Source organism: Limulus polyphemus, unplaced genomic scaffold (assembly GCF_000517525.1).
Source record: "Limulus polyphemus unplaced genomic scaffold, Limulus_polyphemus-2.1.2 Scaffold613, whole genome shotgun sequence".
In the NCBI taxonomy this organism is placed as follows: domain Eukaryota; kingdom Metazoa; phylum Arthropoda; class Merostomata; order Xiphosura; family Limulidae; genus Limulus; species Limulus polyphemus.
The window spans coordinates 439,659-452,943 of record NW_013666223.1 but is presented as its reverse complement, the minus strand read 5'-3'; the positions used below and the strand labels follow the sequence as shown (position 1 = coordinate 452,943).

The 13,285-nt window shown below is 33.9% G+C and overlaps 1 protein-coding gene across 1 annotated transcript in view; it reads left to right on the top strand.

The window, feature by feature from the left end:
• Positions 1–13,285, top strand: part of LOC106459470 (WD repeat-containing protein 11-like) — a 79,899-nt gene that overhangs the window by 39,683 nt on the left and 26,931 nt on the right. Inside the window, exons 9-15 of the mRNA XM_013919094.2 lie at positions 1,478–1,671; positions 4,548–4,857; positions 6,157–6,241; positions 10,343–10,525; positions 11,471–11,579; positions 12,077–12,192; positions 12,856–12,976. Coding sequence (XP_013774548.1) covers positions 1,478–1,671; positions 4,548–4,857; positions 6,157–6,241; positions 10,343–10,525; positions 11,471–11,579; positions 12,077–12,192; positions 12,856–12,976 — 1,118 coding nt within the window. The remainder of the gene's footprint in view (positions 1–1,477; positions 1,672–4,547; positions 4,858–6,156; positions 6,242–10,342; positions 10,526–11,470; positions 11,580–12,076; positions 12,193–12,855; positions 12,977–13,285) is intronic.

Sequence of the window (13,285 nt, the reverse complement as noted above, 5' to 3'; positions counted from 1 at the left end):
GTAGTAGGTGGTAGTATAAGTAAGTAGTTAGTACTACTATATATATATATATATATATATATATATATATATTACCTTCCAGTCTATATTGCAAGAGTAAAAAACGAATTACACCAGGTGTGAGGCAAGCTTACACTCACACCTGACCAGCACCTGCTGCCTGTATTCATGGTAACCCATTGCACAATTTATCATTGTGGAACCTTATACATATGTGATGATTCCTGTTCAGTCTGAGCACCTCTTCAACATTTTTTCCAACATGAATTCTCCCCTTTTTTGAATGGAGTAATGGGAGAATCCTTATTTCTCCAATCCCAAGCCACTGGGGAGGTTGATTTAGAGTTTCCCCATTAGATCAGTCTACGAGATCAAGTGGAAGCACCCCTTGATGGGAAGTAGGACTGGGGTGTTGCCTGGAAGTGGAGTACACTATGGACCAAGCCATTCCTGGTGGTTATGCTAGTCAGATGGGTCTTATGTTCTCCTTGGGATGTAGGTCTGGGATATTTTCTTTCAGCACCTGGTTATTCTAATAATTACCTCATATAAGTATTTCTCCAATATGGTATGACCTGACTTGTTATTCTAGCAACACTACACACTCATGCTTAGCTGACCACCTGGGAGAAAATGGCCAGTCAAGTAATCTTGCATTTCACCAATCTATGTGACACTTTAGCACCACACAGAATATTACTTTGACCATATGTTTTGCTGTATTACATTTATTGAGTGAAAAGTGTCTCCTGCATAAGAAGGATGCAGTCTCCCATTGAGTGATGCTCCACTATGCTACCCCCTTCCCACACCTTTAGTAGGTAACACACTTCCTTGTTTTTTTTTCTTTCTGAAGCTGTGATTTCAGAATAGAACTTATCTTTGTAATTTCTTTATCTCCATCTGATCACATCATAGGCTGGCACATAACAGGTACATGCAGGGAACTTTATTCAAGACTTGTGGCATGCTCAAAAATATATGGCAGTGGCACAGAGTTTGTCCTGCAGAGATTTGGGTACCTATCTGAAATACATTTTCTGTTGAGGGAAATGTTAACTTTCTGATTGTTGCTTGTAATTATGTATAATTTGTGTTTGTAAAGTGCAGCAGTCTATTTTAGAAGTTAGAAAGAAAATTCTGAAATGAAGAATCCAGAATTCAGATACATAACTTGACACAGAAAAATGATGTTTGAAGTTTCTTAATGTTTCTTTCTTAATTTAAATAAGAAGATAAAACTTAGATAATATAATTTTTTTATTATAGATGACATTTTCTTGCCATGTTTATTGACATACATTGATAATAAAGGTTTTTAATTAACTTTTGAACACTGTAAAATGTCATGATGTGCACTTTAACCCAGTTGTACAGAAAGAGTTAAATATATGTATTTTTATGAATCAGAAATGCATATTTTGTAATTTATCATTTTAATTGGTACATGGATATTTCCTTTGTTGCTGTATTTCAGATACAGTCTCAGTTGGATCTTTTGACAACACTGTGGAACTGTGTTATGATATCCGCTGTCAGTCTGATGCTTTACGTCTTACTAAACATGCACGTTTGATGGGAATGGCTGTCTGTCCAAAATCTGAGTGTAGAGTTGCGGTGTTAATCAGTGATGGGAGGCTCTTAATTGTGGAATTGATCCCATCTCAACAGGTAGATACTAAAGATTTCTGTCTCAGGTTAGGTTTTAAATGCTAAGTCATAAGAATTTTCTGAATTTGAGTTGAACTCGTATATTTGTTAAGCAACCATCATCCCTTAAGAATAAATTTATTGTGCCTTGTTTTTCTTATGATTATCCTTCTCTATAGGTGTTTTTAATTACTACCCCTTCTTGCAACTTTTTTATGATGTCACAGCATATGGTCTGAACAATTACTAATGAAGCTCATCTTTGAAGAGAGCTTTAGCCAGTGGCTGAATACCATTGAGTAGAAAATATTATGAACTATGTACATCAATTTATGGTTCTTGAGAAATTGACAACCTGTAGTGTCTGTAGGGGATGAACAAAGGGACCTAAAGGGATATCTGGAAGACTTGGGAACAAACTACAAATGTTATATATTTTGGGTTATTTTAGTTTTTTTTGGTCATTTCTGAAAATGTTTGTGTGTTAAATAATAACTATTTAAAAGTTACAGAATTGTTTTAAAATTGAGTAAGCTTAACTATGTTCAGCATTTATGGTAGGTGACAGCAACATTTTCTGATGACTCAAATACTTATTGAATATTATTGTTAAGCTTGTTATATCCAAACAATACACACAAATAAAATAATTTATTTATTTGAAAGAAATTAATTATTAGATATAAATTGATCTGGACCAAAATACTGTTAGCAAAACATTATTATCTAGCTTGAACAAAGGAAAAGTAACCCCATTTTGAAAGATGAGATCTTAGGTCACCAATAAATCTTTGTCAGTTTTTGCATGTGTTTTTCAATGATATTATAGCTGGAATTGGAGACTGCTGCAATTGGCAAAATAACGTACCAAAGAAATATGTTAATGAATACCAATCAAGTTGAAACTGACTACATATATAAAATGGAAAAATAAAAAAAGATTGAAATTTTTACATAAAAGTATTTTTTTTTATGTATGACAGTGTCTCACAACAAAATTTTGGTATTGTAAAAAGTGATACAAAAGAGTAATTCAGACTATATGAATGAATATTTTTGAGCCAAAACTAGATACTGTTCAGTAAGTTTGTACTATGTTTTATGCTATATGATTAAGTATTTCAAGTATGATTCTGTGAGAAGGTAAAAAATCAAGGTATATTAGTGACACCCTACTGGTCCACAAAGGGTTAAATAGCTTTCTCTTTGTGGTGAGTTTTAAAGCATTTTTTAAGTTACATTAAAATGTTCAGATAAGCAAAATGATTTCATTGAATTGAATAGTTGGTTACTATTGATACATTTTCTCCCAATATTCAGAAATGGAAATAATTATGGAAACACTGAGGTAAAAAAAGGGTATAAATGGCAAATACTTTGGGAATGCTACACCTTTAACATGTGAAAATGAACTGTATTGGAGTAAAGTTGCATGTTAATAGTCTACATTATGATTGGTTGTCATTCAGTGAGGGAGAAAGTTCCACACCAATGTAACGTCTATATAAAAGTACAGGCACTCAGACTATGCCTAGTAATAATAGTATGAATCCAGTCATGTCTCCTAGGACTGAAATGCTGCATTATAAGCATGTAGAGATGGAAGTTTTGCTGGTCAAGGTTACTTCATGTGAAAAATTGTGGCAAGACTTCATGTTTCTGTAGCAGCTGTATGCAAGACCCTGAAAAAGGTAAGTGAAATTTGCTCTTTTAATAATAAAAGTGGGCTAGGTTGAAAACTGAAACTCACTGAAGATGATGATGATGGTTGAGTACAGATCATGCAAGTGACCTTGTTGTAGATACAGATTGAATGTTACCTTGCAAACAGTAAGATACACAGGAGCTCAGAATGGTTTCATTAGATGTGTAGCTGCTGGAAAATCACAACTGAGGAGATAAAACAGAAAGGGTGAAATTGATTTTGGACCACAAACAGTAGAGCTGGCAGATGAATCCAAGTTCAAATTGTTTGGCATCAGTCAAGGACAGTTTGTTAAGTCATGGATAGGAGAAGGTTTTATGGTCAAGGTACAACCTCTACAGTGAAGCATGGTTGGAGAATCTGTACAATTTGGGGCTGCACCTCAACCAGTGGTGTTTTTGATCCATACAAAACTGATTATATCCTGATTGATGGCAAGTACATACAGATTCTGATCCATTGTGCCATTCCTTCAGGAACATGATTTATCAGGTGGAAATTTGTCTTTCAGCAAGACAGTGATCCCAAGGCAAGTGGAACACTCAGTCATGGCTTGGTCTGCACAAAGTTCTGATATGAACACTCTTGAGGTTTAATGGACTTGTATAAACCCGGAGAAGGTCAAAAGGCTACTGAATAATTTGGCTGAGTTGTAGGGAGTAATAAAGGATACTTAGAAACAGTATTTCAAAAACATACATTGAGAAGTTTCATTGCAACATGAAAACAAGTTATAATGCTCTGTGTGAAGCAAAGGACTTGTATACAAAATACTAGTGCGTTGTACAACTAATGTGCTTTATTTCTGTATTTCATGCAATAATGTTTTGTATCATTAATATATTTACCATCTAGATGCCACTACGCATTGTTAATTAGTGACTCCTGTATTTGTGCTTCTTGTGTGTTTCCATAATTCTTTCCGTTACTGCATTTTAAAACTTAGGACCCATATAGTTATTATAACTATAAAATTCTTCTATGAGACTATACTTTATATGTTCTTTATACAGTTTATAGAAAATTTTATGAACAAGTTACATAACTTTTCAATTTATTAGTTATTCTGCTGTATTAGGAGAGTTTTTGTAATGGGGTATAATATTCTTCTTATGGGTAGCCATCTTGTTTCTCTTTTTATGATTGTGAAAAATTAACACAAGCTTTTTAACACACATATATATTTATGTAGAAAGTTGATCTACCTGTTAAAGAGAAAGAAGAATTAAAGGAAAGAGAGCGACCAACAAGCTGCTGCCAATTGCCGTATTCATCTTCAGTTCCTTCACCTTGCTTGTGGTTGTCGGACATGTTTGGATCATTAGTACAGAATTTAGACCCATATTGTGACAATGAAAAGGATATACTGCCAAATTCAATGTCATTAAAGTTTCTTATAACTGGATATCTTAATGGGTTGGCACCACCACCTCATGTCATTCGCATGTGTCCACCTGTTACCTTTCGCAACTGGACAGTCTACAAGCCATTAATGGCAATAGGTAAGTTTAAACTTATACAAATATAAGACATTTTTGTTCCTTTCTTTTTTTTCAGGAGAATACAGTATGTAGTATAATATATTAAGGTTGTTGTTTTTCTCTTCTATAAACACTTTCTGTTCTGGCTAAACATAAATGAGCAAAATTGAAATAATAAAGTTAAGTTTCAGTATTTTACTGTTTTTGGTTTCATTTGGCAGAGGACAATTGTCAGCAAAGATTACTAATACTAGGATGACAAGTTTTAACTTTGACATCAATAGGATGCTCAACATTACTCACTGTACCCAATACATTTCATTAAATTCAAGTTACTGTTTTAACTTAAATAGTAACCATTTACTGTAACAACTGAGAAAAAAACTGGTATTATATTTGAGGTGCAGAAATTGAAGAATAATAAACATTCATTGTAAAATTTTATGTACAAATAAAAAAATTGTTTTGATTAAGTGATGCTGCAATGTGTGTGAAATTGTTAGATAATTATGAGAAGCTAAACATGCAAATGATGTACTAACAAAGAAAGCTTTAAACTTGTTTTATGAAACTTCACATTTTACACAATTCAAGATTCATCATAAAGTTGGATCAATAAAGGAAAAAGTATTAGCTGTTTCTTAATTTTTATACTCATATTTGTGTTAAACTAGATCTGCGTGTGGTGTTTAGAATTATAAATTTACTTTTGTCTCAAAGATGTGATTCTCAAGAATAAATGGTCATGTGTGATTTATTATTGTACATTCTCATGGCACAAAGATACGTATAAGATCCTCCATCTGGCCATTGCCTACTTACATAGGCATGCATTCCAGTAGAACCTGGATATATACCTAGAATTGCTCAACATGTTCTGACAGAATGCACTGTCAGTTTTAAAGCTGACTTTGTCACCATAAGTTAAGGCGCAAGTAAAAATTAATTAGGAATGGATGATTTTTAAAGTGAACTAGCAGAATATATGGCTTGATTAACCATATTAATAGTCTAAGCTTCTGGTTTTGATTATAAATAGTTAGTTACTTGGAATTCTTTTACTCCTAGTTTCTTTCTGATAGAATTTCATGAGTTTCAAAAATGACTGTAGTATGAAAAATTGTTAGCCACAATAACTAATACCATGTTGCATCTGTATTAATCGGAAGTAGGGAATATAATACTGGATAGTGTATGAAGATTCTTTTGTTTTACTATTAGCCTTTTTTTTTTATAAATAATTTTTATTAATATTGAATGGATGTAGGCTGACCTTAGATTAACACAAATATTAGAGGTTTTGTTTTAATCTTTTCTTAGGAAATGCACTGGGAGGAGTACAGGTTTTCAATATGGCAACTGGAATTATTGAACGAGAATTTAGCTTACTAACTGCACCTGTCAGGTAACAGTTTTTTTTGTATACACTGTTTTGTGTGTTACAGAAACTTCAGATTTCCTATGAAAATTCCAATGTTTTTTCTGAACAAATCATCATATTCAATGAAAGTGACTTTCTTTAACAAAATACTTCTTTTTACGTCTGTTATTGTTCAAGTACATTAAAGTTCAGATTTTATTAAGTTTCTTAAACTAAAAGGAGTTCTGATATGATACTTTACCCCTTCTCACATGATAGGTTTTATCAAGTTGTGCTGTTCTCCATATGCACAATTTATTCTCCCCACTAGCCTTGATGCTCCCACCTACCCTCACATAATTTCTCGTGGTATAACTGCACTGTAGTATGCAACTGAGCATGCGACAACCCTCCACCAATAGGAGTACAACACACCCTCCTAACAGAGCTGATTTTGTCTATACTGTAGAGCACTTTGATTTGGTATTCAAGTGTGCATTCATGCTAAATTTTTGCTCTTTACTTACAATTCTCTCATGCACTTTCAGTTAATTCTAATGTATTTTGACAACTCTTAGTATGTTGTCATTTATTTGCTGCTTACTTAGTATTTGTGGAATATTTTTTTCGTTTCCACATGTTACTACAATGCATTCTGTTATGGCTCTGGCTGCTACTGATCTACCACCATTTACTACTTCTTTGGCTTTGGCCATGGTGCATTGTGAGTTGTAAACTATCTTGCAGCCTGCTATGTGTCTGAAACCTCAGCTGGATCTCTCATTTCTGGAGGAACCTGGTCCTAATGAAGAGGACAGCCTATTCCCACCTTCAGCCTTTGCTGCACCATCTCATGCTATCCCCTCTGAATTTTCCTAATCTTCTTTTGGCTTTTTTGGACATGACTTTCCTGTTATATTACTTATTATCTCTTTTCCATCCATCTCCTTTCTGAAGCTGTCTGTGTTTCCCTGAGGTTTTTTTGGTGGATACATGTTCCATTTTCTTTTTTGCATTGGTGCACTTATCTTCTACAGCATTATCCCTTTATAAATGTCTCCTTTGTTGTTGGATTCAACTTGGTTGGGAAGCCCTCTTGTCTCACAGATGCCTGCTTTCTATTTGCAAGACTTCTACCTGGCCCTTAAAATGACTGTCTATTTTTGGGAATCTTCCTGATACTTTTTAGTCTTGAGTAAAGGCTGCATGTCAACATTCTTCCATTTCCTCCCTTATTTCTCTTCTTTTCCAAACCTCTCCTGCTGTTCTTGCATCTCACCCCCTGCATCCTCTCCACTACCAGTGCCACTTTTGTGGGTTTCTATGGCGGGTCACCAAATTGCCCATCATCATGTTTTCTGATGCCAGTTTCATTGTTGACTTACTCATGGGTTCTGGCACTATGGGAACTCAGCCAGATTTGTTCACCAGTGGCACCCATTCACTGTGGCCCCTGGGTTCTTCAGGTTTTAACAAAAAACTATTCCTACTATTTTTGCCCACCTTTATCTTTGTGACCCATTTCCTTCCCCCCTCCTCGGGATTCCATTCCATGCCAGCATCTCTCGAAGGCAGTTCCTGATATTTTGCACAAGGATGCTATTGAACAAGTATTTCACACTTCTCCAGTGTTTTATTCCTGTTGTTCATGGTCCCAGAGAAAACTGAGAATTGGCATCCTGTCATTGATCTCTCCAACCTCAACTGCTTCATCCTCCTCCTGCAGTTCACCATGGAGTCTTTCCTCAACCTTCATTGGTCCTTCACTCCAGGTCTTTGGATGACCAAGATCGATGTCTCAGATGCTTTTGGTTTGTTCACGGGGGTAGAGTGTTTCAGTTCCATGCTTTCCATTTTGGTCTGGCATTGGTGCCATATGTCTTCTGTCATGTGTTAAGAACTTTTGCTCATCATCTTCACACCAAGGGTTTGTGTTTTTGTCATTATATGGAATAATGTCTCCTTTTAGCTCTATCCCAAAAGCCTCTTGCTAACATACCCATTTCCTCCTACAGAAGGCAGCTTGTGTCAAGCTGGAGAAGTTATTTCTCACCCCCACACAGTATCTTATGCATTTGGGGGTATTTTTCAACACCTACCTCAGCGGGCCCAGCCATGTCCTCTTCTTGTGATGTCAGTGGAGTTCTTGGTTTCCAAAGCCAAGTCCCTTCCTTTTCTACTTGCATGCAATGTACTATCTCTTTTGGGATCTGGGCTTACATGGATGCCCTCATACACGTTTTATTCAGTGAGTGCTCTGAATCTTGTAGTGGATCAGTTATCACATCCTGACAAGATTTTACATATTGAGTGGTCTGTTGCTCTTCGAGTGTTTTGTTGATTGTGCACCCTGTTTGGTACTCCTTTTCTGGATGCATTTACCACCAATCTCAATATAAACTGTCCTCCTTCTAGTATCCAGTTCCACATCCTTTGGCTTTAGCAGTGGATGCCTTCGGTCAGGATTGGACCAATCGTAACTTTTATTCATATCCTCCTATCCATCTTCTTTCCTTTATCAAAGCCACTCTGTTTTGAGTCCTTCTGATTGCTCCATTCTGGCCTGCTCAACTGGGGTTTCCAATCCTGAACTTACTTCATTTGCCCCCTCCTGTACCTCTTCTGCTTTCCCAATCCCTTCTAATTCAACCTCAGTCTGCCATATTCCATCTTGCTGTCACCACACTCTGGCTTCAGGTGTAAATTTTGTCTGGTCCTCTGGAAGATGATCCAAACTCTATGCAAGTAGCTTCCCTTCTTTCTCACTGGTCCACCTTTCTTTAAATATTTCCCAGAGGAAATGGCAATTTTCCAGAGTTGGTCTTTGTGCCATGGCTTCTTACCTTCCCCACCTAGTGTTTACCACCTTTCTGATTTCTTTACTTTGTTCTTGTACAATGGTTTATCAGTTTCCACCATTGCTGGCTATAGGGCAACTGTGTCTAATACCTTTCGTTTCTCCCAATCATGTCACATTTTTCCCTCTCCTGTTGTTGCATGCTCTTATATATGCCACAGTGCAGTTATACCATGAGAAATTATGTGAGGGTAGTTGGGAGCATCAAGGCTAGTGGGGAGAGAAAATTGTGCATGTAGAGGACAGCACAAGTTGAGAAAAGCTATTCTGTGAGATGGAGTAAATATCTATTGGAAATACATTTTCACTATAAGAAAATGTTAACGTTTTTGACTAAATTTCTCAGGTATAGACACTAAATTAATAAATCATTATTAAAGACCTTAGATTTAAACAGTACAACTGTAATATGTACTGTAAATCGTGATGTGTAGGCATCATAATAAGGATGTGTTATTAAGGTAGAATCATAGAATCATGTAAAATAAATGAGAAATCAATCGAAATATTGGTTAACTTAATTAATGCCACAAAAATAATCAGTTGATGTTTCCAATAATTACATTTTTTTATTATTTCAAGTGCTAAGGAATTGAAATTGCAATTAACTTGACTAATGTCACAGAAGACAAATTAATCAAAATTAGTGTTTCTGATAGTTACTATTTCCATTATTCCAGCTATCCAGTAATTGAAATTATGGCTAGTGTCGTGAAAATAATCAACTAATTGAAATTATGGTTTATCACAATTTTTTATTATTTCAACTATCCAAGTAATTGATATATTGCCATTATGTTTATTTGTTGCTAAGCGCAAAGTTATTCAATGGACTAGCTGTGCTCTGGCTATTGCTGGTATCAAAACCCGAGCCTCAGCATTCTTAAATTTTACTTTTATCTCTTTCAATGAAGAATAATGGATTTTTGTTTCTAACCATCTTGTGAGAATAATTGATTAGTTGAATGTAATAGATTAATGAACCTAGCGATTAATTGATTAGCAAATTCCATTAGTTGCCCAGCACTAATCATTGAACTTTTAAAATTTAGAGAATCTGTTAATATTATGTAATAAAAATTAATATAATATGCCATTAAAGTTCTTGAATAAGAGCAGAGTTATAGAGTTGTCAAAGTTTTATGTTACAGAGTAGTATTGTATTATTAAATCTTTTTTACATATTGTTTTTTTTTGCTGTATGTAACTTTATGAAAGATATATATTTATGTTGTATGTTGGTGAAAGCTTCATTACAACTCAAATGATTCTTATTGTGTGTCCCATAGAGGAATTGAATGGGTGAGCCTGACAGCATTTTTATCTTATGCCTATCCCAACATGATGGCTAGTTGTGGCAAAGTTCGTAATGAACTTGTCCTAACAGATGTGCAGTCAGGTCGAACAAAGGTGCTACGAAGTGAAAAAAATGAGGAGTCTCCCATTGAGATGCTACGTGTGTCCTACATGAAGTAAGTTTAAGTTTAGAAAAGTTAGTAACATAAAATAAATGTTCTATTTATGTTTAGAAAAGTTGGTAACATAAAATAAATGTTCTATTTATGTTTAGAAAAGTTAGTAACAAAAAATAAATGCTCTATTTATGTTTGGAAAAGTTAATAACATAAGTTAAGTTTTCTATTTATGTTTAAAAAATTGTAGTTTATAAGTAGAGTTTTTATATGTTATGAAAAAGTTAATTATAACACATAAAGTAGATCTGTTGTTTATGTTTAGGAAAATTGTACTACTGTATATTTTATTAAAATAGGACTTCTGTATTAGTTAGATGACATAGGACTTTGTGTTAAAGTAATGCTGACAATTAAGTATGGTTATGTTTTAAAGGAAACTTTACATGAGATATGACTTTATTTGTTTTTAGAAATACCCAGACAATTCATACTTGTCCTACAACACTGCAAATTTAAACTAATATTCTAACTATAAACAACATTTTAGAAGTTTGACTGTTGTTGAAAAATATAAGGAAAATTATCTTTTTAATGATAACTTATTCAATACAGAAGCTATTATTCTGAGTGATTGCACATAGGTAATAAATAGTTACAGACACCATTTTTAAGTCATTATAGTAAGATAACTACATGAAGTAGTATTTCCACAATGAAATAATACTAACCATGTGAAATAAAGGTGCTGTGTGTTAAACATATGAATCATGTAGAATAAGGCTGGTATTTGTTCTAGAAGAGTTGACAAAATGAAATTGAATTGTACTTTTTTATTAAAATATAAACCAAGTACTAAATACTGGTGAACTATTTGTTACACAAAGCTAGCTACATAAGAAAGGTACACATTGCCGAGAGTTTATTATATATTGGAATAGCTACTTTGTACAGGTTGTATTTCAGGACAGAAATTGATTAATTAGTTAAGTATTTTTTTTAAAGACAGTATTTTATCATTGTCTTCAAAGAAGAACCTTGTGAAATCTGGGACTTGAGAACATTATATTTATTGAGAATCATGCCCAAAACTTTCCCAACAATCACTGCTTTGGTGAGCATGAAAATTCGTAACTACTTCTTACTTATGATAAAGATAATTGGGTCAAATTATGCTGTATAGTGCATTATCATTTAATCTAAAACATTGGTTTGATCTTGAAATAAAAATTTTATGTAGTTTATGACAAATTGTAACAAACAAGCACAGTGTCTTAATGGTCAGTTGGTGACATATATCTTAGTATTCTGATACTTTAGCTTATTTCATGTTTTACCTTGTAATCGTGAATGATGAAGCTTTTTTTTACCTTAAGTAATAATTTTTTTACTATAATCTTTAATTTACTCATCGTGTATCTTATTATTTATGCACAATGTTTCTTGTTCTTGAACATTAACAGATGATTCCTTTTTTCAATGTAGCTTTTTTAAACTTAACTTTGTATTTTAGAAGGTTTATTTAATCTTATGTGAAAGAAAAAGTATTTTTTCTAAAATGTTGAAACTTTGTTTAGTTTGCTATAAAAAAATTTTCCCCTTTTACTTTAGGAATGGTCCCCATTACACACCAAAAAACATCACATAAGTAATGAAGTGGATGGAAGTGATATTCAAGATTTTATGTCATCATTTTCAGTTTCCAGTATTGTCTCTAAATCATCTGTGTAAGTTTTTAGAACCAATTAACCGTGTACTGGAGATGAACCTGAATATTTACCCTTGTTTGTTACTGATGCCTTTTTCACTTTTAACTTTGGAGTCCCATTATACTAATTTTAAGAGTATACATATTTTAATGCTTAACATGCCTGTGGAGCTTTTTGGGGTTTTGTATGTCTAATTTTCAGATTTAATATACCAACCACTATATTTTTAGCTGCAGCATTGTGGCTCATAGAATGGCTGTGAGTTTTTTTCCTAGTACAAACTTTTAGCTCATAGCTCCATCTCTTGACTGATTTGAGATATAATTACAGCCATGGCTATTGAGGATTCCCTCTTGTTTTAATGTACATTAGCAACAGATTAGTTGTCATAAATTCCTGTTTATCAATGTACTGTAAGCACAACATATTCATTGAAACTATACGAGATAATTTGTGGTTTTTGCTGATAAAAGTATTTGAAGAGGTCATAGATCATGGAAGATTGTTTAGTTAAAATTTTCAGTGTTCTAAAAAGTTGAAAGTTTTCACATAGATTGTTTTTTTAATGTAAAAATAAATATTATTACTTCTGGTTAACTTCATAAAATGTTTGCTAGATTTGTGCAGAAGTAACAGTGGTTCTCAATGCAGTCTTAATTCATATCTCTCATTTTGCTGCAGAACTTCAAAGACCATGGTCCTTACCCGTGAACACTTTGTCTTTACTGACACTGATGGCCAACTGTATCACTTTTCAGTGGAAGGAAACGTTGTACGAGATGGTTCCAAGATACCTCCAGATGTAAGGTTTTAAAATTTTGTTAGGTTGTCAAGAAATTAATGTCACGTTAAAAAACATCACGTATACTAGTTAATTGAACTGCCTAAATGTCACATTAGTGTAGCCTATATAATGTGTAAAGTTTAGTATACTCTAATCCCTTATAGTGATGGCACAAGACGACACACACATTTGGCACGTAATGCTGTTTCAATACAAGAAGGGAAACAATGCCTCTAAGAAATTTATGAAAACGTTTTGAACATTCGTAAGTGTCAGGTGACTTTAGCCTTAAAAACTGTGATGGCAGGAGCCGACATCTTTGAATTG